At 37.4% G+C, this 25136-nt stretch overlaps 3 protein-coding genes and 1 long non-coding RNA gene across 4 annotated transcripts; 2 read left to right on the top strand and 2 right to left on the bottom strand.

The window, feature by feature from the left end:
- Positions 1–2147: 2147 nt before the first annotated feature.
- Positions 2148–3335, bottom strand: LOC103927089. Its single transcript, XR_664148.3, has 3 exons — positions 3173–3335; positions 3008–3076; positions 2148–2628 (listed from the first exon to the last, which is right to left on the bottom strand). It is a non-coding gene; the product is annotated as an uncharacterized LOC103927089 (long non-coding RNA).
- A 149-nt stretch (positions 3336–3484) lies between these two features.
- On the top strand, positions 3485–6234 carry LOC103927115. Its single transcript, XM_048573772.1, has 6 exons — positions 3485–3571; positions 4008–4289; positions 4387–4726; positions 4814–4975; positions 5074–5610; positions 5784–6234. The coding sequence occupies exons 1-6, from the start codon at positions 3543–3545 to the stop codon at positions 5964–5966; spliced, it is 1533 nt and encodes a 510-aa protein (XP_048429729.1). The 5' UTR covers positions 3485–3542; the 3' UTR covers positions 5967–6234.
- A 4835-nt stretch (positions 6235–11069) lies between these two features.
- On the bottom strand, positions 11070–13670 carry LOC103927090 (ras-related protein RABA5c-like). The gene is made up of 2 exons (XM_009335987.3): positions 13223–13670; positions 11070–11588 (listed from the first exon to the last, which is right to left on the bottom strand). Exons 1-2 carry the CDS (start codon positions 13551–13553, stop codon positions 11272–11274), a joined length of 648 nt encoding a protein of 215 aa, XP_009334262.2. The 5' UTR covers positions 13554–13670; the 3' UTR covers positions 11070–11271.
- A 10438-nt stretch (positions 13671–24108) lies between these two features.
- On the top strand, positions 24109–25059 carry LOC103961369 (cysteine-rich repeat secretory protein 55). Its single transcript, XM_009373912.3, has one exon. It carries the CDS (start codon positions 24170–24172, stop codon positions 24968–24970), a length of 801 nt encoding a protein of 266 aa, XP_009372187.2. The 5' UTR covers positions 24109–24169; the 3' UTR covers positions 24971–25059.
- Positions 25060–25136: the final 77 nt, after the last annotated feature.

The raw sequence follows: 25136 nt of genomic DNA, 5'->3' as shown, positions 1-25136 counted from the left end.
TAACGTGCTTATTTCTTATTAATGATACATCATATATTTTACAAATTTAGTTTAAAAATTTAATCTACCTGGTATTACTCATTTAGAAATCCTTAATCAAAATTCTAACACTAGATAGGCCGTTAACATTCAAGATCGACATGCAAGGTGAAAGGTTGGTGGGATTTAGAGTGGGGTGGAACTGTGTCTACTACTACTGCCTTGTAAATAAAGCAACTGCAACGCAAAAGCGCATGTCCTGCTTTTCTCAAAAGCAACCTTTGATGGTGCCCAGCAACCCACACATGACATGTCTCATAATTCTTTACACAGAGAGTCAATGAGCAAGTGCACAAGAAAACAATATTGTGAAACTGTTTACCACCTGGATTAAGAAAATTATCAATTTTTCTTCCATGCATTTAAGAAAATTACCGGTTAATGATTGAATTCTTTATTTAATGATTTAATAAAAAAGTCAAACCATCAACTTTATATCATATTATTTCCAAAATATAATTCAAGTAGTTGTTCTTCCTAACATCACTCGTCACCTAATATCCAAATCTAGCATTATGGAAAAGAGGTCAAATACTAATTGTGTATGGGCATGTCATAGTGATGCATTGATGATTATAAATATAAATAATAAAAAGTTTAGTTTAAAAATAAAAAGAAAAACTAAGCAACTTCCTTCACCTTCAGGTGTCAGTGAGCTGCTTACCTGAAAAAGATCAATATTTTTAATATGTATTGAATAGATTTTATGTATCTAAATATTAGTATAAATAAGTATGTGTAGGCAAATACCTTTTGCATTCTGGTTCTTGCTTCGATATGAATATGTGATGACAGATTGTTGAACTTGTACTCCATCTCAAATTGTTATTTAAATGGAGTTGATGTACGAAAAAAAGTTAAATGACGTTACTTGAGCAGACGAGAAAATCTAATGTCTCACTAATTATATGATTGTATGTAATCTTCCGAGCACCATATTGATAAACCTCTTCTCAATATTTTGATTAAATTGTTGCGTGTAATTAATGGAGCGAGTTAGGTTTTTGTTAAGAAAAAGGTATGCTATTTTATTATTCAAAATTGTATTTATCACAGGCTATAGTGATTGAAAATATCTTTTGTCGGAGAACAAATTCTCTAAATGTAAAACAGATTCTCTTTAAAATGAGTGCTCGGAAAAATCTATTTAAGACGAGGCTTGTGAAAAATTCTTTTGGATACAACGGTCCCTTCACAAATTGCTTAGTGGGTGGGGCTTCCTAAGATTAGGACATGTATTTGTTCAAAAAAAATGAAAAAGATTAGGACTTGTCGGTGTGGTTGTGCCACTAAATGATATAGAGTGTGTATCCATCTCTTTCAACCCATGCCACAAGCCAGCGCATGCAATTTGGCACATCATTCCTATGTAAAAACAACCTTTGCCCTTAACTTCACGGCTGGCAAAGAACCCATACGAAGCCTTCATGAAGTTTCTCAGTTTACACAAATTTGATTAGTCATATTTTGTTTTACACAACCATGGTTAAAACTATTCTATTTTATGTGGACAAGGATTTGATTTTAATTTATGTGGTCAAGGATTTGAACTCGGGTGTTAAAAACTAAACGCATTATCCTAATCAACTGACCTAACTACAATATGCAATCATCTTTAATTAGAGAAACTATTGGGTTTATCACTACAAAAAAAATGAGCACTGCACACAAAAAATTATATATGCCTTTTGAGGCCAAAAAGCACCAACATTTGTGCTCATAGACCAATAGCAACAGTGCAGCAACTAAGTTTGTATCTGTGCCCTCTATGGGCGTCACCATTACTTATAGCACACAATATGATGTTTTGTGCCCAAAGCTAAGCACAAATACAACCCTTATTGTGTCTTACCTCTAATAAAGGCTACTGAATGTATGGTGTAAGATGGGCACAATTGCTATTTTAAAGGCTCAGATTGCTGTATAAATGTTAAAGCAAGGGCACAACTTTAAAATTGTGCCACTATTATATTTTAATAAATACAATAAAACTCCAGCACAATTAAAAATTTGTGGCATAATTGGATATTTTTATTTAAACATGGAAATCATCAGGTTGCTCATAGAACCTAATTTCCACCTAAATTTAGAAACTTACAAATCATCCATTACAAACTAAACATAAATCAACATTAGCACTAAAATAGTGAAGTTAATATATTACATAACCCATGTTCTCGGCTAAGACCGATTCATGCAACCTAACAATACAACCCATCCAAATGTTAAACCAAAAAATACATGTTATCCTATGCTGGACATACCCGGGATTCTCTATATACAACAAAATATAACATATCCAAGCTTGTATCCCCAAGTCAAACGTACTAATGGTTAAACTAGCAATATATAAACAAAATACACATCTACAAGGGCTGCTTGATGACAACTAACCAGTATTCTCACTTTGGCAGTCCTCATGCATCATAGCACTAGAAATTGGAGGTCCACACTGCACATTCTTGTCATTTCCACCTTCGAAACGCGTTGAAATCTGAGCGTGTGAGCTTCCACACCCTTGCTGCTGATATATATATCTTAGAATGACATTCCACCCCCTCCTGCCAATATCCTTTTAGAATGACATTCCTACCCATTTGCAAAACAAATTACAAACAAATCATAAGAGTATCTTCATTCAGAAAACCTGACTTCTAAACATGTCAATGTCCAAAATTCTCCCATTTTCAACATGCATTTTTCAAGAAGAGACATACACTGGCACACATACAATGAAAATCATATGAAAAAAAGAGCCAAGAAATCACATAAAAGTATCAATCTTTGAAATTTTATTTTCCTTTCCCCCATCACAGCCAAAAAATAAAGGGTAAGTCTACAAATATCAATTTTCATGCCACAAATTTGTGATACATTACAATCTAAAATCACACACATACATCATGCATATACATACATCAGAGGAAAGGAAGCAAATATTTTCAACAAACGCGATGTAATTCCTTACCTGAGAAAGGTTTGGCCCGGTGATGTGTACTATCCAAACTTTGCACATCCAGAAAGTGAAAAATATGACCTACCAAGGAAATCAGAGCATGCATGTGTTAGGTTTATCATTTGTCTGTCAAACTGTGCAGTAGAGACCAAAATCAAAGATATTGGTGTGTTTTACCTTTGAATTTTCCAGTTTCCAGACTGATTTGCAGTGGCGGACTGCATACGAAGTTGCAGGCCTCCTTGATTTTCTTTTGCTTAGCAGGAGAAAATGAGGCTCTGGGTTTATTGGGGAGATGATCGAAGCCTATGGAAAACTTATACAACTACAAAATGGAAAATTTAAGAATAACAAACAGTATTAGGCATAAAAACAGACTAAAATGTAGAATCAATCCAGAAACTGGTAATGCCTTATTCAAGGGTTAAAAGGGGAGTTAAACTGATTGAAATACAAATAGACACTACTCGTGACATGATTAGGGCTAAGACATTTTCAGGTCAGATCTGTTATTGCAGAACTGAGGGAACGATTTCAATCACATTCAATGAAGTCATATAGGTTTCGGTTCCAGAGGTAACAAATGATTCTACCTTACAAAATTTATCTCTTGTTTATCCGATTTTTTGTCGACCTGCTGCAATATCTTTTCTTCCCATATTGGTGGTGTGACACTGGTTTGAAGGATTGTGTTTAACTAATACATATAGGTTATGTTTGCCTTTTGTTTATCTTCTTGCTTTCCTTACGAAATAATCCTTACAAATAGCAAATCACATTTTGACCTGTGTCAGTGACCAAGCACTTAACACATGAATATAACAAATGATGTAAATTTACATCCAGGAATGAGACAAGGTGTAGTGTGGTTTGGTCAGGGCATCTAGTTTGAATTTCTTCCGCATTGAATGTGGGATTCGGCATCTAGTTTGAAAATGCAATCTCATGTCTTTACTTAGTCCTTGTAACTTTTCTTCCATTTCTTACTTGATTTGACCTTTTTGCCTTGCAGAATCTATGACCTGTGCATGAAAGACGATACGTCACCTTTTCCAGCCATAGAGCAACTACAGCAGTTTCCACATCTACAGCAGTGGCTTGGTCTTGCAGTTGCAGGAACTGTGGAGCTTGGGCATATTGTTGAGTCTCCAGTTATTCGGACAGCTACTTCAGTTGCTCCTCTTGGATGGAATAGAATACCTGGCGAGAAGAATGGAGAGCCCTTAAAAGTTGATATCACTGGTTTTGGATTGCATCTTTGTACGCTTGTGCATGCCCAAGTGAATGGTAACTGGTACTGTTCTGTGTAACTGTATTACAACCTCCACCGATGACTGTAATCTTTATGCAGTCAATTATTTATATTTGTGTAACATTGTATCATCATTTAGGTGTTCAACAACAGTGGAATCCTTTCCTTCAACCCCAACTTATTCTTCAAATTATGGGGAAAAGCTGGAACTACAAAAATTGCGGGTCTTAGTTGGAGCTCCATTGAAACAGCCACCAAAATATCAGATGGAAGCAGATTCAATGATGTGTGTGTTTTCTTCTATTGATTCCAACACAGCTAATCTTAATAGGGAGCACACTTCAGGACCATTTGATGAGGAAAAGTCCATACGTTCTGAAGGCTTAAGTGAATTTTTTATATTTTGTACCAGTGACTTTACCACAGTCTCTAAAGAGGTCCATGTGAGAACTCGCAGGGTGCGATTACTTGGTCTTGAGGTATTGATGCTTTAATTCTTGGTCAAAAAAAGGTTGTCTTATATATTTATTTCATGTAGTTACTCACATGATTTATTGCCCATGTAGGGAGCCGGAAAGACTTCCCTTTTTAAGGCAATGTTATCCCAAGGCAAAATTACCAATATTACCAATATTACCAATATTGAAAATCTGCTTCCAGAAACTAACGCCCAAGAAGGTATTTCTCGGGGTTTATACTTCTGTGATTCAGCAGGAGTAAATTTACAGGTACTTTCTCCTTCCATGATAGAGAATTTCCCCGTTGGCATGGTTTATTTTATACTTTCTCATGATTTATTGTCACACTTCTCGAATTTGGGTTGCAGGAGCTGAATTTGGAGGCCACCCGTTTCAGAGATGAACTACGGACAGGAATTCGTGATTTGAATCAGAAGACCGACTTGATTGTTCTTGTTCATAACCTGTCTCACAGAATACCACACTTAAATCTCTCAAATGGATCGCAGCAAAAGCCAGCCCTTACACTTCTGCTGGATGAAGCAAAATCTCTGGGAATTCCTTGGGTCCTTGCCGTAACAAACAAATTTTCTGTCAGTGCTCATCAGCAGAAAGCAGCAATTGATGATGTTGTCCAGTCATACCAAGCATCTCCAAGTACCACTGCCGTTATCAATTCCTGTCCATATGTCATGCCAAGTGCTGCAAGCACTAATTTGTCATGGGGTGCAACCACTGGAGATGCTGATGGAAGGATGGGTGCTCAAAGCTTATTGTTTGCTCCCATCAATTTTGTTAAGCGGCCTTTCCAGAAGAAAGAAATCATTCTCCCAGTTGAGGGTGTCAACTCTCTTCGTCAAGTAGTCCATCATGTGCTTCGTAGCCACGAGGAAGCTGGATTGCAGGTAAACAAACTTTTCACCATTCCTAATTTGCAATGGGGTTTTGCTGCTCTCAAGATTTGTTGCGTACTGTTTCACTGTCATATATGCTTCTGTGGACGGGTGTGGTAGTGGTGTAAATACCATTTTATCTACTAAATTTATTCACGAGTACTAAATTTTTTTTCAATTTGAAGGAACTTGCAAGAGATAGGCTTTTGGTGGAAGTGGCACGAGAGCGTGCAATCGCCATGCGACGTGATTCTCAAGCCAAGTCAAATTCTCTTACATCTGCAGCCGTGGGTGCTTCCCTCGGAGCCGGTCTTGGCATTGTCTTGGCTGTTGTCATGGGTGCCGCATCCGCCTTGAGGAAGCCTTAGAGAACTCACATCCCCGTAATCTATGCGATGCAATCCGTTGTTTCAAGTTAGTAGTGGTAATTACAGGCCATTTTTTCATTTTTGTTGCTCTTAAATTTATTTGAGTTTACAAAATAGGTCTTCTTGTAGATGGGAAATGTCCTCCCGAATACTTTTTAATTTCTTTTAGCTTGTTTTGCATGTACAGATAAATTTATTTTGATAGATTGTACCTTGTTTCTGATATTGACTATATTTCTCTGAATATAACAAAAAAATCATTGACCAATTGGAAGAGTTTGTAATTTAGTTGATTTAAACTTGCATAAGAGATCCCGAGTTTGAATTGTAAGTTGGAATGGCATTTCTGATTCCAACAGTAAAATTTCTAAATCCGAACCCGAAGGTTACAAATCCGAATGTTTTCTGAAAAATTAGAATGGAAATTGGGATGCAATTAGAAGTTCGAGAATTCCAATGCTTACGATATTTTATATTTATTACTTCAAATTATATATTTTGTAATCAATTTTTGTATTTTATTGTTAGTTTTTGGATACATTTTATTCATTGAATTTATGCATAAGCATATACCAAATATTAAGAAAGAACAATAAATTGCATGTACGGAAAAGTTAGAGAATATTAAAAACGGGTGTGATATCCATATCCCATTTTACTTCTCACACACCTTTTTAATTTTCGGCGTCAGATCGGATGAATTAAAGAAGGTTAACGGACATAAATTATCAAGGGGTGTGTGAGAAGTAAAATGGGATGTGTGGATATCACATTCCTATTAAAAAACTTATCAAATATATGAGTTTCTAAATTATGTTCTGAAATTTACGAGATTACTCCAATTCCGAAATTTCCAAATAAGCTGAAAATTCCGAATTTGAAAATTGTTATCCGATTTGGAAATTTTGGAACGGAAATTGAAAGCGTTGTTTTTGATCCAATCCTAAACACGCCTACTCTCCCAATAATATTTGCATCCATCCAAGTATATAATGATTGTTTTTTTTGTTACATACAGGAGCTAAAAGCCCAACAATAGAGGAACAACAAAATAATGTTGTGAGGTCGAGAGACCCCAGAAATATCGGTTAATAATAATTGCTTATAAGAAGATGGAGCTTGCTCAAAATAGATCGTACTCAAGGGATGGGAGAGGCTTAGGTTGGCTAACTCATCAGCAACAAAATTAATTTTCACGATAGATATGATGAATATTACACTTTCAGTCATGCAGTAACATTGAACGGCAAGCTCGAATCAATTCACCGATAGGAGGATTATTAGTGGCCCATATGATATGGACAACAATTGCAGAATCAGTTCATATTGTTCCCTAAACTTATGAGTTTTTTTTTCTTTTCTAAGAACAATTGAGATTTTTGGTTTTCTAATTTAGTATTTTTTGAAAGATTTGATTTTGAGGTTTTGATTGATTTGCATGCATGAATTTTTTTTTTTTTTAACTAATATTGCAAAAGAGCAAGAATTTTAAAACTGATCTTGTCAAAAATGCTAGAATTTTGAAAAAGATCTTGCAATAGTGCTAAAAAATTTTGAAACTATTCTTCTGTAAGTGTTGGAATATTGAAACTAATCTTGTAGAAGTGCAGAAAAATTTGAAACTGATCTTGCATAACTGCATGAATTGTGAAACTGATCTTGCAAAAGTGCATAAGTTTTTTAAATTGGTCTTGGCGAAGTGCATGAATTAAGAAATTTATCTTGTAGAAGTGCATAAATTAATTTTTACGGATCTAAAATCAGTTTGAAGTTTTTATAGATGGTGTCAGTTTGCAGTTTTGTCTCTCCTTGAATGATTCAAAACTAGTGGACTTCTATCAAATGTATTTTGTGTTTTTGTCTCTACAGTTAAAGCTTACAATTACACATACATCCAAATTATAAGACTATTTTGGAGAGAAACCAAGCTTTTTTATTAGGTAAATTACATTTTACCCCCTCCAATTTGGGGTTGATTTCAATTTCTTACCTCTATTAGAAAATCCGTTAAGTGATGAAGTGACAAATATGGGATCCACATTTTTACTAACGTGGCTGCCAAATTTGTGTCATGTGGTAAAAAGATAATTTTTTATGCATTTAAAATATAATAATTTACCCTACTTAAAAAAAAAATAATCAAACCTAGAAACCCATCTTCCCCCGACCCACCTCCCTCTTCTCCACTCTCTTCATCTCTCCTCCCATCCAAAAACCCACCCCATCCCACCCCACCCCACCCCCACCTCCCCCGCAACCCGCCCAACACCCCCCCCGGGCCCCGCCCCCACCCTACCCAAAACCCCAAAAAACCCATATTTTTTTGCAGCAGAACAGCACTCCTTCAAATGTCAAATACCAAAATTCCCTTCCGATGTTGCTGTTGGCTACATCTCGTGGGTCTGATCGACGCCAATTCAAGGTTAGAATGAGAGAAGGAGGAAGAGAAAGAGATGGAGGAGGTCACTGGAAATAGGTGGGTGGGGTGGGGTGGGGTGGGATGGGATGGGATGGGTTTTTGGATGGGCGGGGAGGGGAGGTGAAGAAAGTGGAGGAGAAGGAGGTGGGTCGAGAGGAAGATGGGTTTTTGGGTTTTATTTTATTTTTTTAAGTAGAGTAAATTATTATATTTTAAATGCATAAAAAAAATTAAAAAAAAATTGCCACGCGGCGCAAATTTGGCAGTCACGTTAACATAAATGTGGATCCAATATTTGCCACGTCATCACTTAATGGTTTACTTAATGGATTTTATGACAGATGTATGAAATTGAAATAAAATGATAAGTAAACGTATGAAATTGAAATGTTTTAAAGATGTTGTAAAAAATTGAAATCGACCCCAAACTTAAGGGGGTAAAATGTAATTTACCCTTTTTTATTTATTTTAGATAGGGACAATACTCATTCATGTGGCGAGTAATGTCATGATTATTTTTTAATTATTTTTTCATTTACAATTTTACTCCTCTATAATGGAAAAATAGTCTCTATCAACTCATTTGTATAGTTTCTTTCTATTTCCTCATTTTTCTTCTTCGTTCTTTTCTCTCTCTCTCTTCCTCCTCCTTTGTCCATTTATCCCTCACTCCTCTTTTTTCGATCTTTCTCTCTTTCAATCTCTCCTCCTTTGCCATTCTCTTTTATTTCTTACTCATACTTCTCTCTTTCTCCCTCCTTGTCTTCTTCTTTAAATTATTTCCTAGATTTATGAGTGTCCTTTTTCTTTTCGAAGAACAATTTTTTGTTTTTGATTTTAGTATTTTTTTTTATAGTATTTATGTCACATCCCGGCCCTGGGTGGATCACTTCTTTTATTTCTTACTCATACTTCTCTCTTTCTCCCTCCTTGTCTTCTTCTTTAAATTATTTCCTAGATTTATGAGTGTCCTTTTTCTTTTCGAAGAACAATTTTTTGTTTTTGATTTTAGTATTTTTTTTATAGTATTTATGTCATATCCCGGCCCTGGGTGGATCACTTCCTGAACCCGCTCCACCACCGTAGCACGATATTGTCCGTTTTGGGCTTACCATTCCCTCACGGTTTTGTTTTTGGGAACTCACGAGCAACTTCCTAGTGGGTCACCCTTCATGAGATTGCTCTAACCCCCTTCTCGCTTAACTTCGGAGTTCCTACGGAACCCGAAACCAGTGAGCTCCCAAAAGGCCTCGTGCTAGGTAGGGATGGGAATATACATTTAAGGATCATTCCCCTGGGCGATGACAGATGTTACAATCCACCCCCCTTAGGGGCCCGACGTCTTCGTCGGCACACACGCGACCAGGTTAGGCTCTAATACCAATTTGTCACATCCCCGCCCGGGGTGGATCACTTCCCAGGCCCGCTCCACCACCGTAGCACAATATTGTCCGCTTTGGGCTTACCATTCCCTCACGGTTTTTTGTTTTTGGGAACTCACGAGCAACTTGCCAGTGGGTCACCCTTCATGAGATTGCTCTAACCCCCTTCTCGCTTAACTTCGGAGTTCCTACGGAACCCGAAACCAGTGAGCTCCCAAAAAACCTCGTGCTAGGTAGGGATGGGAATATACATTTAAGAATCACTCCCCTGGGCGATGACAAATGTTACAATCCATCCCCCTTAGGTGCCCGACGTCCTCGTCAGCACACACACGATCAGGTTAGGCTTTAATACCAATTTGTCACATCCCGACCCGAGGCGGATCACTTCCCCGGCCCGCTCCACCACCGTAGCACAATATTGTTCGCTTTGGGCTTACCATTCCCTCACGGTTTTGTTTTTGGGAACTCACGAGCAACTTCCCAGTGGGTCACCCATCATGGGATTGCTCAAGCCCCCTTCTCGCTTAACTTTGGAGTTCCTACGGAACCCGAATCCAGTGAGCTTCCAAAAGGCCTCGTCCAAAGTAGGGATGAGAATATACATTTAAGGATCACTCCCATGGGCAATGTCGGATGTTACAATTTATATTTGATGTTTTGATTGATTTGAAGGCAAGAATTTTGAAACAAATCTTGCAAAAGTGCAAGAATTTTGAAATTGATCTTACAGAAATACTGAAATTTTGAAACTTACCATGCATAAGTGCTACAAGTTTTGAAACTAATTTTGCAGAAGTGTTAGAATTTTGAACTAAACTTGAGAAGTGCAAAAAATTTTGAAAATTGATCATGCGTAAGTGCTAGAATTTTAAAACCGATCATGCAGAACTGTTGAAATTTTAAAACTGATCTTGTAGAAGCATTTGAATTTTGAAACTGGTCTTGCAAAAGTGCATAGAATTTTGAGACTAGTCTTGCAAAATTGCGAAACTAAACTTGCAAAAATTATTTTTACTAATTTAAAATCAATTTAAAGTTTTGATTGAATCTTATGAAATGTACTTTGTGTTTTTGTCTCTATAGATAAAGCTTCTTAATGATTTTTTTCTATTTTGCAATCTTGTAATTTAAATAGTTTAATTTGAAGATGATACAGCCCAGTGGGTCCGATGGCCTCCAATAAATTAAAATAATAATACAACCCAACCAAAGCTAAACAAAATCCTCAAAAAAATCCAAAACTGCGCCAAAAAATCAGATGGTGGAAGAATTATATTGGTGTTTTCCACAAAGGTAGGATATGTAATGCATGCTTCTTTTCATACTTGTGAATGAAATCTCAGGATTCACAACACAACACAGAAATAAGAACTTGAAATTTAAGAAAACTATGAAAATAGTCTTCTTAATATAGCTAATCCCCAATCACAGGTTTTTGAATGGCATGCGTGGGGTAAAAAGAACACTATAAAGTAAAACGTAAAACCGAAGGAAATAGAGATCATCCACCACAACAAGAGAGATTCATCCTGCCTTTCGAGTCTGCCCCGTTTTTCACCAGGCTTACTCGGTTTACAGACAACTCGGCCTTGTAGGAATCAGAATTTAGGACTTTCCTGCTGACATTGTTGTAAATCTCCCGGATAACTATCTCAAAAGCGGTTTGAACGTTGGTGGAATTAAGCGCAGAAGTCTCCATGAAGAATAGCCCTTCTTCCTCAGCCAGGCTTTTGCCATCTTCCATGCTCACAGCCCTAATATCCTCCAAATCACATTTGTTTCCTACCAACATCCTTGCTACGGTTGTTTCACAATGAGCTGCGTAATCATTCAATTAAGCATTAACAGTCTGACCTCGATAAAATAAGAAATATGAATATGAATGTCAAAATGATCAGAAGATTGTGAATACTAATGAAATTACCAAATACCTACCTAAAAAGTTGAACAAAAACAGCAAACTAAGGGGTAAAAACAACAAGTTCTATAAGCAACTTAATGAGTCCAAAGTATAAGCCACTGAATTACTCTAAGTTACATCGATTATGTAAACAAACAAAACTTCTACGGTTCATATTTGTTAGGGGGAATATTTCTGTAAGAAACATTGGCTGCGGAACAGAATAAAATATGCATTCAATCAATTCCTTATGCTGCACTAAATCATGTCAAGTACATTGTACAATTTGAAGAACTTCGAAACATAAGCGTTCTAATGTATGTCTATTTTCTTTTATCGGGTCCACTAGGGCCTGAGGGCAAAAGGAAAAACCTAAATCGGAACCAACCAGGCTTCAGCAAGCCAAAAACAAACTCCCATGTTGGGGCCAGCCTGCAACCGGTGCAACAAAAGCTACACTTATGGCCCAAGTTGGGGCCCGGTTCCAAGGTAGGTATAAAGTTCTAACATTAATGAAACAATGTTGAATAACTTGGAAGTAGTTGGCTTTCAATTTGAATAAACAAACCTTTTGCTCACCACCATTTATGTGGTGTATGCTCACCATCCTATTTATCACCATTAGAGGAGTTTGAATTTTGAGATTTGTGTTTATCTACTACACGAATCTTGAAATTCAAACTCATCTAACGGTGATAAATAAGATGGTGAGCATACACCACAATAAATAGTGGTGAGCAAAAATGCTCCCATGTTCAGCAATCCACAAATCACAACACCCTGAATTGAAACATAAATGCTTTACCTAACCTAATAAATGTTCAACAGCAATAATATCCAAGTTTTGCTCCCTAAGAAGACCACATATATATACAACACATTCCCAATTCACACTGCCACCACATGCCAACCACAAAATCAGTAGCATTTCATTTGGGGTTTCTCATATCTGCACAAAGTTGTTTAAAGTGGCAATCAAACTGTTGAAATGTGCTGCACAAACTCAAAAATTAAGGAACAATATTACCAGGAAACGAAGAATCAAAAATGCAACACAAACTATTATTACCACACCCATAAAAGTCTGCCCTTTTTCTCAGTACACCCATTTCTGGGAAGAAGAACATGTTCCCCAGTAATTAGAAGATTTCTATTCCCATTATACAAAAACAAATTGCCATTCCTTTACTCTACTAGCACAATGTATAATCAGAACTAGACCAATTGGGCTAAAAGATTAGTGGAAATACAATAAACCAAATATGGCCTCCAAAATTTCATTGACCAAAGATAAGTAGACAACCATATCTTACAAAACCCACTAGTAACTCTTCCTTTTCCTACATTTTCTCACCAACCAAACAGAAAAAACTCAACCATAACAAAAGGGGTAAGCAAAAACTTACTGGTAAAGATAAACACAGCTAAAACAATCACCCTCTGCTAATGAAAACTCATAGCATCAACCAAACAAAATTACCAATCTTTAACCAAAGGTTTCTCACCAACCAAACAGAAAAATGTTTAACAAAGGGGTCATGCAAAAACTTACTAGTGAGCTCATCGAGCCAGCGCTTGACGCTCTCAAAGGTGGTCTTCCTACTGATGTCGTACACAATCAGGGCGCCGACAGCGCCTCTGTAGTAAGCAGAGGTGACGGCCCTGAAGCGCTCTTGGCCGGCGGTGTCCCAGATCTGAGCCTTGATCATTTTTCCGTCGATTTCCAACTCCTGGGTCAGAAACTCGACCCCAATTGTGGCCTTGTTGTTGGGGTCGAACTCGTTGCGGGCGAACCGCGAGAGGAGGTTCGACTTGCCCACCGCCGAGTCGCCTATCAGCACCACCTTGAACAAGTACTCCTCTCCGCCGAGCCCTTCCTCCATTGGGTCTGTCTCTCTCTGCGAGTATTCTTCGGACTGAATTGCTTGGACCTTTTTTTGGAAAGGAAAGGTGTTTTTTTGTGTCTACGCGTGGAAGTTCGGGTTAGTTTTGTAGTGCTTGAAATTAGCTCTGGACAATGCTGCGTAATTGGCGGGTTAATAAAACTTTGGTGATTTTTTTTCCCCTCTCTTTTCGGTGTTAATAGATATTTCTTAAGGGGTAATACTAAGAAAATTAAATTTGTAGATAAAATTTATAAATTAAATAATGTGTTATTAATAAAAATGAGCATGTTTATCAACGGTTAAGTAATAATCCAACCATCAACTTCCATGTCATTTAGTTTGCAAATTTTGTTTGCAAATTTAGTCTCTCTAGCATTATCCTAAGTATTAATTCAATCATCAAGTTCCAAGTCATTGAGTTTTCAAAATTTTGTAGACTCCCTGGTATTACCCATTAAAAAATGAGTAATGTTATGTAGGCTAAATTTGTAAACAAAATGACATTGAAGTTGATGGTTGAACTGTTACTTAAGCGTTGATAAACGCGTTTATGTCTATCATTTAATTTGCAAATTTTGTTTACAAATTTAATCTCCCTAGCATTACTCTTTTTTTATACGTTGAATTTCAGGGTTTGCCCTTGACTTTGCTGAGTGAGAGAAACTTATCTGCCAAAAACAATCCACGATGATGGTGTTTTAAGTTGATTACAAGATGTCATGTGTTTCAATTTATAAGGAAAAATTCATAAAACTACTTCAATTATGAGTCGAACTGCAATTCATATCTTACTTTTTAAACATTGCAATGTCATACATTAACTTCCAAATTGTTGCAATGTTAAACATTCGTTAAAAAATTTGTCAATTTATCTATTAACTGCTGACATGATAGACACATGACCCTTTCTCTTGCCTAACTGGATTAAAAAATTAATTAAATATTAAAAAGGTAAAAAATCTCTCCCAATTCATTTCTCTTTCTCGTCTTTCTCCCAATCCTTTCCAATGATGTCGCCTCCTTTCTTCTCCAAGACCACTATTTCCTTCATTCTCCTCCTCCATCTCCACCTCCCTCCCATGGAGCTCCTCCTTCTCCACCACATTCCACTCTAATCCCTAACGATGAACCTTCACTGTCCTCTCCATAGGCGAGAACATTGTTGTCATTGACATGTTTTTCCCCCGAGCCACCTTTCTTTCTCAAAAACGTGCTATTCCCTCGAGCCACTGAGTGGAACTCGACCTGCTCCTAGCCCAAGACTGAGTTAGGCACGCCCGACTCTTGTAGAACATGGTGGGCGTTCTCGACTTTTCAGTCGAAGGCACCTCCAATGTCTGCAACGGCACGGCGAGACAGAGATGGGGAAGGTCAGGCGGCCGAAGGAGAATCGTACGGATCGGGTTTAGGAGCCGACGTTGAGGTGCAGGGGGAGGGAGGAAGCAACAGTAGAATCCGGTCGGTTAAGTCGTTGATGGCGAATATGAAGATTGAGAGTGGTGAACCACTTGTGCTTGACTTGGAGAACTCACTGTGCCCTCTTTTTTGGATTTTTCTTTCTGTCAAAATTTTATCTTTTTTGGGCGAGGGAGGAGGAGAGTGGAGAACCACTGTGTGGGGGAGTGGGTTGTGGTTTTGGTGGTGAATGTGACATCCCACATCGCCCAGGAGAAGTGATCCTTATATGTATATTCTCATCCCTACCTAGCACGAGGCCTTTTGGGAGCTCACTGGCTTCAGGTTCCATGGGAACTCCGAAGTTAAGCGAGTAGCACACGAGAGCATTCCCAGGATGGGTGACCCATCGGGAAGTTCTCGTGTGAGTTCTTAAAAACAAAACCGTGAGGGCATGGTCGGGGCCCAAAGCGGACAATATCGTGCTACGGTGGTGGAGCGGGCCCGGGAAGTGGTCCCCCCCGGGCCGGGATGTGACATTTGGTATCAAAGCCTAACCCTGGCCGTGGTGTGCCGACGAGGACGTCGAGCCCCTAAGGGGGGTGGATTGTGACATCCCACATCACCCAGGGGAAGTGATCCTTATATGTATATTCCCATCCCTACCTAGCACGAGGCCTTTTGGGAGCTCACTGGCTTTGGGTTCCATGGGAACTCCGAAGTTAAGCGAGTAGCGCACGAGAGCATTCCCAGGATGGGTGACCCATCGGGAAGTTCTTGTGTGAGTTCTCAGAAACAAAACCGTGAGGGCATGGTCGGGGCCCAAAGCGAACAATATCGTGCTACGGTGGTGGAGCGGGCCAGGGAAGTGGTCCCCTCCGGGCCGGGATGTGACAGTGAAGGAAGGGGGAAGGGAAAGAGGGAGGATAAATGGCGGTGGGTGAGCCTAGTCTTGGACATGGGTTGACGAATATGAGGCAATTGGCGAGTGAGGGCGGCAGTGGGCGAGTGGGTTGTGGCTTTGGTGGTGAGAGCAACTTCACCCCTAAAGACTTTGCGCCAGCACCTAACCCATTTATCCACTTCAGTGAACAGTAATATACCATAATGAACAGTAATAGGCCAAAGCATCTCCACCCCAAAAAAAATGTGCTGGCACCCAATCTAAAAATGCGCTGGCACAAACGATCTCCACCCCTACAAAATGCGCTGGCACCCAGTCTATGTAAAATATTAAATAATTTTTTTTATAAAATAATAAATTAAAAAAATAGTTTTAATTTCGGATAGGATTTTTAACCAATCTCGTCACGCCACGTGTCATTATCCGAACGTACTATTTTGTGAATAGATTTCCACTAAGATTTTCAACCAATTCCAACAACCCACGTGTCACTTCCTGTTTACAATAATTTAGGCAAGATTTCGATAAGATTTTCAACCAATCTTGTCACGTCACGTGTCATTATCCGAACGTACTATTTTGTAGATAGATTTCTGATAAGATTTTCAACCGATCCCAACACACCACGTGTCACTTCCTGTTTACAGTAATTTAGCCAATATTTCGGTAAGATTTTCAACCAATCATGTAGTGCCACGTGGCATTGTCTAGAACCTTATCTTCTCTTTTTTTTGTCTATATAAACCCTACATCCCTACTTCCATCCTCACACTAAATTCAATCCTTTTTTTTAGCTCAAAATTCTTCTTTATCGTTTTCAAATCTTGAGTTCTTACAATGTCTTCTTCAAGGAGAATGTATAAACAATTGCAAGAGCAGCAGAAAAGGTTGTTGGCACAACAGGAAGAATTGGTCAATCTTGACGAAGGTGGAGGTGGAGATGAGGCCTTCGCAATGGAGGAAGATGAGGATGATCACCATAGAAGGCGGAGGGCCTCACATTCCTGCAGTATCATGGAAGCTGTGGGTCAGATAGCCAAACCCAGACGTGCAGCAAACATTGATAGAAGAAAGGAAATACAAGGTAAAGATCTCTTGGAAGATTATTTTATTCCCAACAGCGTTTTCCCTGATCATGTTTTTAAACGTCGTTTTAGAATGCAACGAAGTTTGTTCGATAAAATCATGAATGTTGTTTGCAACCATGATCCATATTTTGTGCAAAAAGAGGATGCTTTTCATGTTCTAGGTCTTCTTCCTGAGCAAAAAATTACGGCTGCCTTGCGAATGCTTGCATATGGAGCATCTGCAGATCAAGTGGATAAGATCGTAAGGATGAGAAAAACAACAGTTCTGGAGTCCCTAATGCGGTTTTGCTCTGTACTTGAAGCCCTCTACACCAATGAGTTCCTTCGGAAACCCACGCCAGGGGACATGCGAAGGCTTCTGAGGAAGGGTGAGATGCGAGGCTTCCGTGGCATGATTGGAAGCATCGACTGCATGCACTGGACATGGAAAAACTGTCCAAGTGCGTGGCAAGGAGCTTATGGCGACAGAAAAGAAGCCAAAAACATCATTTTGGAAGCGGTGGCTTCTTTTGATACATGGATTTAACATGTTTTTTTTGGTGTTCCAGGAGCTCAGAATGACCTAAATGTCCTTACCCAATCTCCAGTGTTTGACGAATTGCAACAAGGAAATGGGCTGAGATGCACATATTGGGTTAATGGTAATAAATACGAGGGACCATACTACCTTGCAAATGGTATTTACCCAAGGTGGTCAACATTTTTCAAAACAGTGCCACATCTATAGAGTGAAAAAGAAAAACACTTCGCAAAGTGTCAAAAAGGGTGTAGGAAGGATGTCGAGCGTTGTTTTGGTATCCTGCAAGCTCGTTGGGCGATTGTCAGGGCTGCAGCTAGAATGTTTGATGTCGAGGCTCTTCGATCCATCATGATGACTTGTATTATTCTCTACAACATGATTGTTGAAGACGAGTATGATTATGATGTTGTCGATGAATACAAGCTGGATCCAATGAACAACTTAAGAACACAAATCTACTGTGCTCATGACCGGACCGAAGATCCCGTGCAACACGAGCCGTTGGAACGGGATGGACGTTACAATGAATTGATCGTTCAACGGTACACTTCATTGCAAGAGCCATACTGGTACATAACCAGCCAGAATGACTTGATTGACCACCAGTGGGGATTGCACGAAGGCGAAGATAATTAAAATAAGACTTCTGGTTGAAGAATAAAGTGTATTGTTTTTTAAGTAATCTTATTTTAGTGTGTTTTTTTTTTTAAGTTTATATGGTGAGGTTATGTAATTTTTTTTGGTGTTTTTTTTTAAATGTTTATTTGGTGAGTTTTTGTAATCTTATTCAAATATTTAAATAAAGTACAAAAATTACATAAGAAATTAAATAAAGTTCTAAAAATAAATAAAAAATTACATAAGAAATTAAATAAAGTTCTAAAAATGTTAAGAAATTACATAACAAATTAAATAAAGTAGTACAAATAAATACGAAATTAACAAAGTCTGTGGAGTTAGGATATGCGGTGCTACGATCTTGGTTGCTAGGATTTCTGTAGCTGGAACCCCTTTGACTTGTTTTGGCATCTCTTGCACGCCTCCTTCGCACAACATCTTTTTTTTTATAGATGTCCAAAAATATTTTGAATTCGAAGACAGTCCTACTAGAGACTTTTCATAATGTCACGATCTGCTTGAGCCATCATTTTTTCTCTAAGCATCTCATTCTCTCGATGAAGTGTTTCTCTAATCATCTCGTTCTCTCGATTAACTATTTCTCTTTGTCTCTCAGCTGTCGCATCACGAGCCTCAGTAACTGCTATTATTGCTGCTATAGCAATAGCTTTTTCCTCATCTCTAGCCTTTTCCCATGCCATGTTCAGTTCACCTTGGCGAGCAAGTTCCTCCATATATTTAGTGTAGTCATTTTTGGAAGAACTACCTTTTTTCTTTGATGCCTTTTTACCTTGAGGCCTGAGGGACTGACGAGTCAGTTGGGTCTCCGGCACTTCTTCAGGCGTCCCTTCCGTGTCTTCAAATGTGTTGGCTTCTTGTTCGGCCGTGTCTGCTTCTGGCGAACTGTGTAGACCCATACCGTGCATGACAACTTCTGGACCGATTGCCACAATTTTGTATGTAGGGCAATCTTTGACAATTTGCCAACATTCCCATTTGTTGAATGATTTGTTACGGTTCTTTGCATTGTAGAATGCTTGTGCTTGTAGTGTCTATAAAAATGTGGGATAAGATAGTATTAAAAAATACAGGTGTAACACAAATAAATAAATTAAAATATTGATGGGCGTGGTATGCATAAAAATTACATAAGAAATTAAATAAATTAAAATATTGATGTGGGTGGAATGCATATAAATAAATAAAAATATTGTTACCTGATCCGCTAAACTTGTCCCAGTGGGCAGATTACCAGAAGCATGAGAGATGGCATTTTTCCAACAAGTAAAGGATGCGTTGATTTTTTTCCAACGACCTTGAAGACCTTGACTAGATCTGGCATCTTTTCCATGTACATCGCAAAACAATTTCGTAATTTTACTCCACATTTCTCGCTTATCCATCTCATTACCCGTAATCGGGTCATGAGTAGTATGAACCCAACATTCACACAACGTAACATCTTCAATGAGCTTCCACGAAGTCATTTTTTTTCTCTCAAAGTGTACAAAATATTCAAATGTAGAAAGTGTAGAAAATATTGAAATGTGGTGTAAGGTGGAAGATAAGGGTTAGGTATTTATAGAAAAAAAATTAATTTTTTAAAATTTTTCTATATTTTTTAAAAAAAATTTCACAATTTTTAATTAATTTTTAATAAATTTTAATGTTGTAATTAATTTGGACCGTTGGATTTGAAAAATAATCAAATCCAACAGCCAACCAGCTGCCACGTGGCCAACGGTTAAAATTCTGACCGTTGGGCCTTTTTTGTTTGGTGAAAAAAACGTGGACCATTGATCTGTGATCGGACGGTCCATTTTAAAAGTCAAATTTAAATTTTTTTTACCATTGGACATCCAACGACTCTGAGAAGGGCCACGTAGCCCTCATCCGGGTAAACGCAAGTGGCCTGAGAAGCGGGCCCCACCACCTGAAACCTTATCTCCTACTCGCGCCCAGTTGCGAGTGTTGTGCACACGCCAGCCAAATAGGCCGGCTTTTAGGTCTGTCTGAAATGGGCTGGTCTGTTGCCTGGCTTGGCCTGGGTGCCAGGCTGTTTTGCGGGCTGAAGGTTTTGGACAGGGTGCTGGCCTGTGTTTTGGACAGGGTGCTGGGCAAGTCCACCTCCGGTGGAACTGCTCTGAAGGAAGGAAGGAGGGGGAGACGGATGGACTAGGGAAGAAGGGTGAGGATGATGGGTTTGTAGAAGGTGGGTACCACAATTTATTAATATTTAATTAATGTTTTTATCTAGTTGGGCGAAGGAGTAGGCCTCACCTCATGTTAGCATTTAACAGAGAAATGAACAAACAAATTAACGAAGATCTGACATTGCAACAAATTTGTAAGGTGATATATGACATTGTAATTTTTAAAATATGAGGTATAAGATTGTGATTTGATCCGTAATTGTGGTAAATTTGTATAATTTACCCTTAATATAATTAACAATGTGATACTAGATTTAGGTGTCGTCACCATAGCATCTCATGCGTTTGAAAGTTCTTTTCCATGAGACAATACTTCCGTTCACCTGTCCACTTAGTTGCAATTAGCATATTTTTAGTATATTAAAGTCATGGGAAGTGCTTGTGTCCTCTTATGTAGAGGTAACAAATTAACTCATTAGATTGTTAATCGACACTTATTATGACCTATTTAATTTGATTTCACCTTGCATCATCATCACCATTACTGATATCTCCTCTATATTATGCTGATATAAAATCAAATGGGTTTTAACGGGTACCCATAACAAGCCAATGCGTTAATTTGCCATCTCTACTCCCATGTGGCACTTACTTGTCATCCCACTTATGATTAACAAATCTTTACCGTCCAATAATCATAATAAGAACAATTTATTCTCTTTATCATATCTAAAAATCACATTTGCAAACAAATCATTCAATTTGAAGATCAGTTAGTTATCCATACATGTGAAACCAATCAACGGTTTTGGCAACAATTAACATCCTCATGAAGAACCTTAGAATGTATATAACCCTATTCCGGTCTGGTCCGGTATGGAATGATCCGATCAAAATAGGATTTGGTTTGTTTATATTTAAATAAATTATATATATATATATTGTTATATATAATATGTAATTTTTCATTTTCCTTGGAAGATTGACACACAAGTGATCCCGTTCATTTATTTTATGCATATAAATGGCTAAAAGATCTTTAAATTGAATAACTTTTGCATATATGATCTTTAGAGGGTGACAAAGAGTGAACAATTTCGATTATGATCTTCGGACAATAAATGTTTGTTAATTGTAAGTAGTGGACAAGTAAATCTCTCCATGAGCGAGACACATGCATTATCCTAAAGTTATAATCGTAACTATCTATTTGATTAACTGTTTAGTCATTTACTGAACAAAATCAATGACTTTGATAGCTAAATTTTTTGTGAGAATGTATTTGTTACGTATGAATGACTAAAAATCTTTAATTTGATTTAAATTTTTAAATAATTATAAAAAAAAATGAAACATTTTAACTATAATATCTTTTTTCTTGGACAAAAACAGATATTAATAAAACAATAGAGAGAGTAAACACAAAGTATTATCCTACCCTTTATGGGTGAATGGTGACCATAAATGGCTTTTATTTGCATGCATATACAAATTAAGCTATAATTAATTGACATGGTTGTGTCGGTTATGTGGTTACTGCTATTGTTTATTGGGATAATATTTGGACATTATGATAGCATGTGGTCTTATTTGATGATAACAAAGAATCATTATGTCGATCATAAGATGAATGTCACGTTAAGACCGTCACATAGTGTTACCAATTTATATACTGTGATTAATGAGTTTATAGTTTATAAATTTACAGCTTACGTGACAGTGTCATATTCAAATTAATTGAAGAAGTATGGCTTACCATGCTTAATACTTTGCTTGTTTCATATTTTGTTATGGCACATACTACATAATTATATAGTTTGAAGAAATTGTACTCTTTACGATGCTTAGAAGGAGGAATTAAGGCGTATCCCAAGGACAAATCTTACACAATCAATTCAGTTTATTCGTTTAAATCAACCGTAGATTAATAATACATGTGATTGGTGCCAATCTTTTGCTGTACTCCTTGTAACCACAGATTTGAAGTGATAAAGTGAGAAATGGGAACTACATGTGTCTTGTTGCGTCAAATTAAGGAAAAGGGCAAGTAAAGATACACCAAACATTGAATTTTTTAAATAGAGCGACTGATATATAATCATGTAAGGAAGTTTATTTTTATTTAATAAGCCGCATTAAAGAAGGTGAAATCAAATTTAGATTTTTAGAGTATAAAGATAATATTCTTAACTAATCGAATTATGAATTTTAAGTCTCTACATTTGTATATCCTGCATTTACAAGCACTTTATAGATCTGGACCATTCTATTAGTCTAATGTCACACGTCAAATTGAAAATTTTGACACATATCCCTCGAGCTACAGCTCTTTGCAGAGTGTTTTCTTTTGTCAACTTATACCTTTCTGGCTGTTCACCAGTTGACTCGAGGAGAAGACTATAATGAGGCAAGCAACTTGTAGTTGAGAAGTCAAATCAGAAATGTCAGCCCAAAAAGTTGACCATGATCAGATATTATTTTGCATGAAAATAATAATAATGATAATAATATAAGTATTTGATTTTATCCAAAAGAATCTAAACGTTGATTTACTTATTTAGAATCAGAAAAATCATGAATATAAAATAAATTGAATGGATATGAGATCGATCAACTAAAGTCATCTTCAATCAAAAAGGGATCAAAAGGTCATGTTTAGCCTTATAACTTTGCAAGAAATTATTTTTTAATAAATAGTATCAAGTCATATTTTATATCATCTCCAACCGAAAGGGCCAAAAAATCATAGGCCAAAAAATAGCCTATTTGACAAAAAACATATCTTCATCCGAAAGGGGCTATTTTTTAGCCCCCTCAATAATTTATTGTTTTAATTGAATTAAAATATCATATTAAAATAAGATTTTCGGACATATTTTGAGTGTCATTTGTAGCTAAATTAATAATCCTCTGGATTTCTTATCTTTATGTAATGAGAATGATGTGAAAAATTGGTGAAGAATTGAAGTAAAATGAGATAAGATAGTATGAAATTGTGAAAATGATGTGAGAAATGGGGTAGAAATGGCTTAGTGTTGTGGTCTATTTTATCTGACAAGGAGAGAGAGGGCTGGCGACAAGGAGAAGAGAGAGAGATGTGTTTGTAGAATTGTAGGGGAATATGTGTGTTGTTATCCCTCCTACATTGTGCCTTTATTTATAGTAGTAAAATGAGAGAAAATATTCCTTCTTCCCCAAGGAATACAAGATACAATAGGAAAAGATAACTAGAATCCAATCTAATCTAGGATTTACATAATCACACTTAAACTTGAAATGTTTACAACTCTTAGGTATTTATAGGAAAAAAATTAGAATTTTTTTTTAAATGTCATCTTAAAAAAAAAAGGTAAAAATATCAAACAGTAATTTGACGTCAGCATGACGTCAGTAGCATGTGTTTGGGCTGGCCTATAAGGCTAGCTGCTCTTGGCTAGCCCACTGGCCGGTTCTCCAATTTTTAGCCAGGTTGGTTGGAGATGGCCTAAGTACTTTTTTATTTTGTGTGTATTCGTTTACGAATTGTAATGTGAGAGTAACATATTTTTTCTATTATATATGTTATAATAAAAACACGAAAAGTTAAAAATCGAAATAATTTAAATATTCATTTCAGTCAGAAAATATACCATAATAATGTGGTGCTAAGCTCACTATATGTGCAGGTATTGAGTTCTGTCGATTGACTTGAACAAAAGAGAGGTGCCAAGAAATCTATTCTCCTTCTAGAAGAAATAAGCCAATACCTAACATTTTTATCCTTCTAATTTTCCAGTCGTTGGTAATATAGTGGAGTGTCCCATCAAAGTCAAAAATGTCTGCTTAATTTGCAATGGCTTCCCCACACCCACTTCCATCTCCACTAAACTGCTTGTTGTATAAACAACCACCTCACAAATCTATCTTCATCCCATGCATTCTAGGTGAGCCAAAATATGAAGATTACGAGCTTTTTATACCATATTCTTCTCTATTTGCTTGTTTTGTGCATTTGCATTGCAGAATCTCAAGATCCCTTGGGAGATTTTTGCAACAAGGATAGCACTAAAATAAGTAATGGCACTCAAATATCACAAAATATCGATAGCTTGTTGGCTGAATTGGTTCCAAAAACTGCCTCAACCGGTTTTTTGGCTACCTCCTATGGGATGAACGAAGACCAAGTCTATGGCCTGGCTCAATGCAGAGGTGACGTTGTGGGCACCAAAGACTGCTCAACTTGCATCCAAGATGCCGCAAAGCAAATTCGCCAGCGCTGTCCGAACCAAGCCGACGTACGAATTTGGTATGATTATTGCTTCTTGAGGTACAGTGACAAGAGCTTCATTGGGGAAGTTGACACATCTTATGGTATATTTTACTACAATGTTAATAATGTGACCGACCCCGAGAACTTTAACAAGGAACTAGGAGCTCTGGCGGATAAGATTAGGGCACAAGCTGTTGTGCCGAAGAGTGGAGGGCTTGGGAAAGGTCAGACAAAGCTATCACCATTTGTGACACTATATGCCCTAGTGCAGTGCACAAGGGACTTGCCTCAGCTAGGCTGCGCTCAGTGCTTGTCCATTGCAGTGGGAAATTTCCCAACTTTTTGCAACAACAGAAAGGGATGTAGAGTTTTGTATAGTAGCTGCTATGTTAGATATGAGCTCTATCCATTTTTCTTCCCTCTTGATGCAAACAATACCCTGCAGGCCGTGGATGAAAATAATGTAATGGCTATAGTTTATCCATAAATTTTGTACTCCTAGTATACAATACTCCGAAAGGAAGATGTACTATTGCGCAATAAAGGGGTACTAAACCGTGTTTTATTTAGAGTTTATTATCTGTTTTGTTATGTTCATGACTAAAAGTTTATAACCAATTCTATAATCTATTTGTGCATAATTTTCTTCGTTG

Source organism: the organism of the source record quoted next, unplaced genomic scaffold (assembly GCF_019419815.1).
Source record: "Pyrus x bretschneideri cultivar Hongxiangsu unplaced genomic scaffold, Pyrus_bretschneideri_v1 Contig7, whole genome shotgun sequence".
Classification (NCBI taxonomy): domain Eukaryota; kingdom Viridiplantae; phylum Streptophyta; class Magnoliopsida; order Rosales; family Rosaceae; genus Pyrus; species Pyrus x bretschneideri.
Note: the sequence above shows the minus strand (reverse complement) of the source record. Positions and strands in the feature narration are given on the sequence as shown.

Bases quoted from the DNA above. Each gene is read 5' to 3' on its own strand.
- LOC103927115 (XM_048573772.1), top strand. From the start codon at position 3,543: ATGAAGTCATATAGGTTTCGGTTCCAGAG. The intron at 3,572-4,007 runs GTAACAAATGAT...TTTGCCTTGCAG, and splicing joins TATAGGTTTCGGTTCCAGAG to AATCTATGACCTGTGCATGA. The intron at 4,727-4,813 runs GTATTGATGCTT...TTGCCCATGTAG, and splicing joins TGCGATTACTTGGTCTTGAG to GGAGCCGGAAAGACTTCCCT.
- LOC103927090 (XM_009335987.3), bottom strand. From the start codon at position 13,553: ATGGAGGAAGGGCTCGGCGGAGAGGAGTACTTGTTCAAGGTGGTGCTG. The intron at 11,589-13,222 runs GTAAGTTTTTGC...ATGATTACGCAG, and splicing joins CTGGCTCGATGAGCTCACTA to CTCATTGTGAAACAACCGTA.
- LOC103961369 (XM_009373912.3), top strand. From the start codon at position 24,170: ATGAAGATTACGAGCTTTTTATACCATATTCTTCTCTATTTGCTTGTT.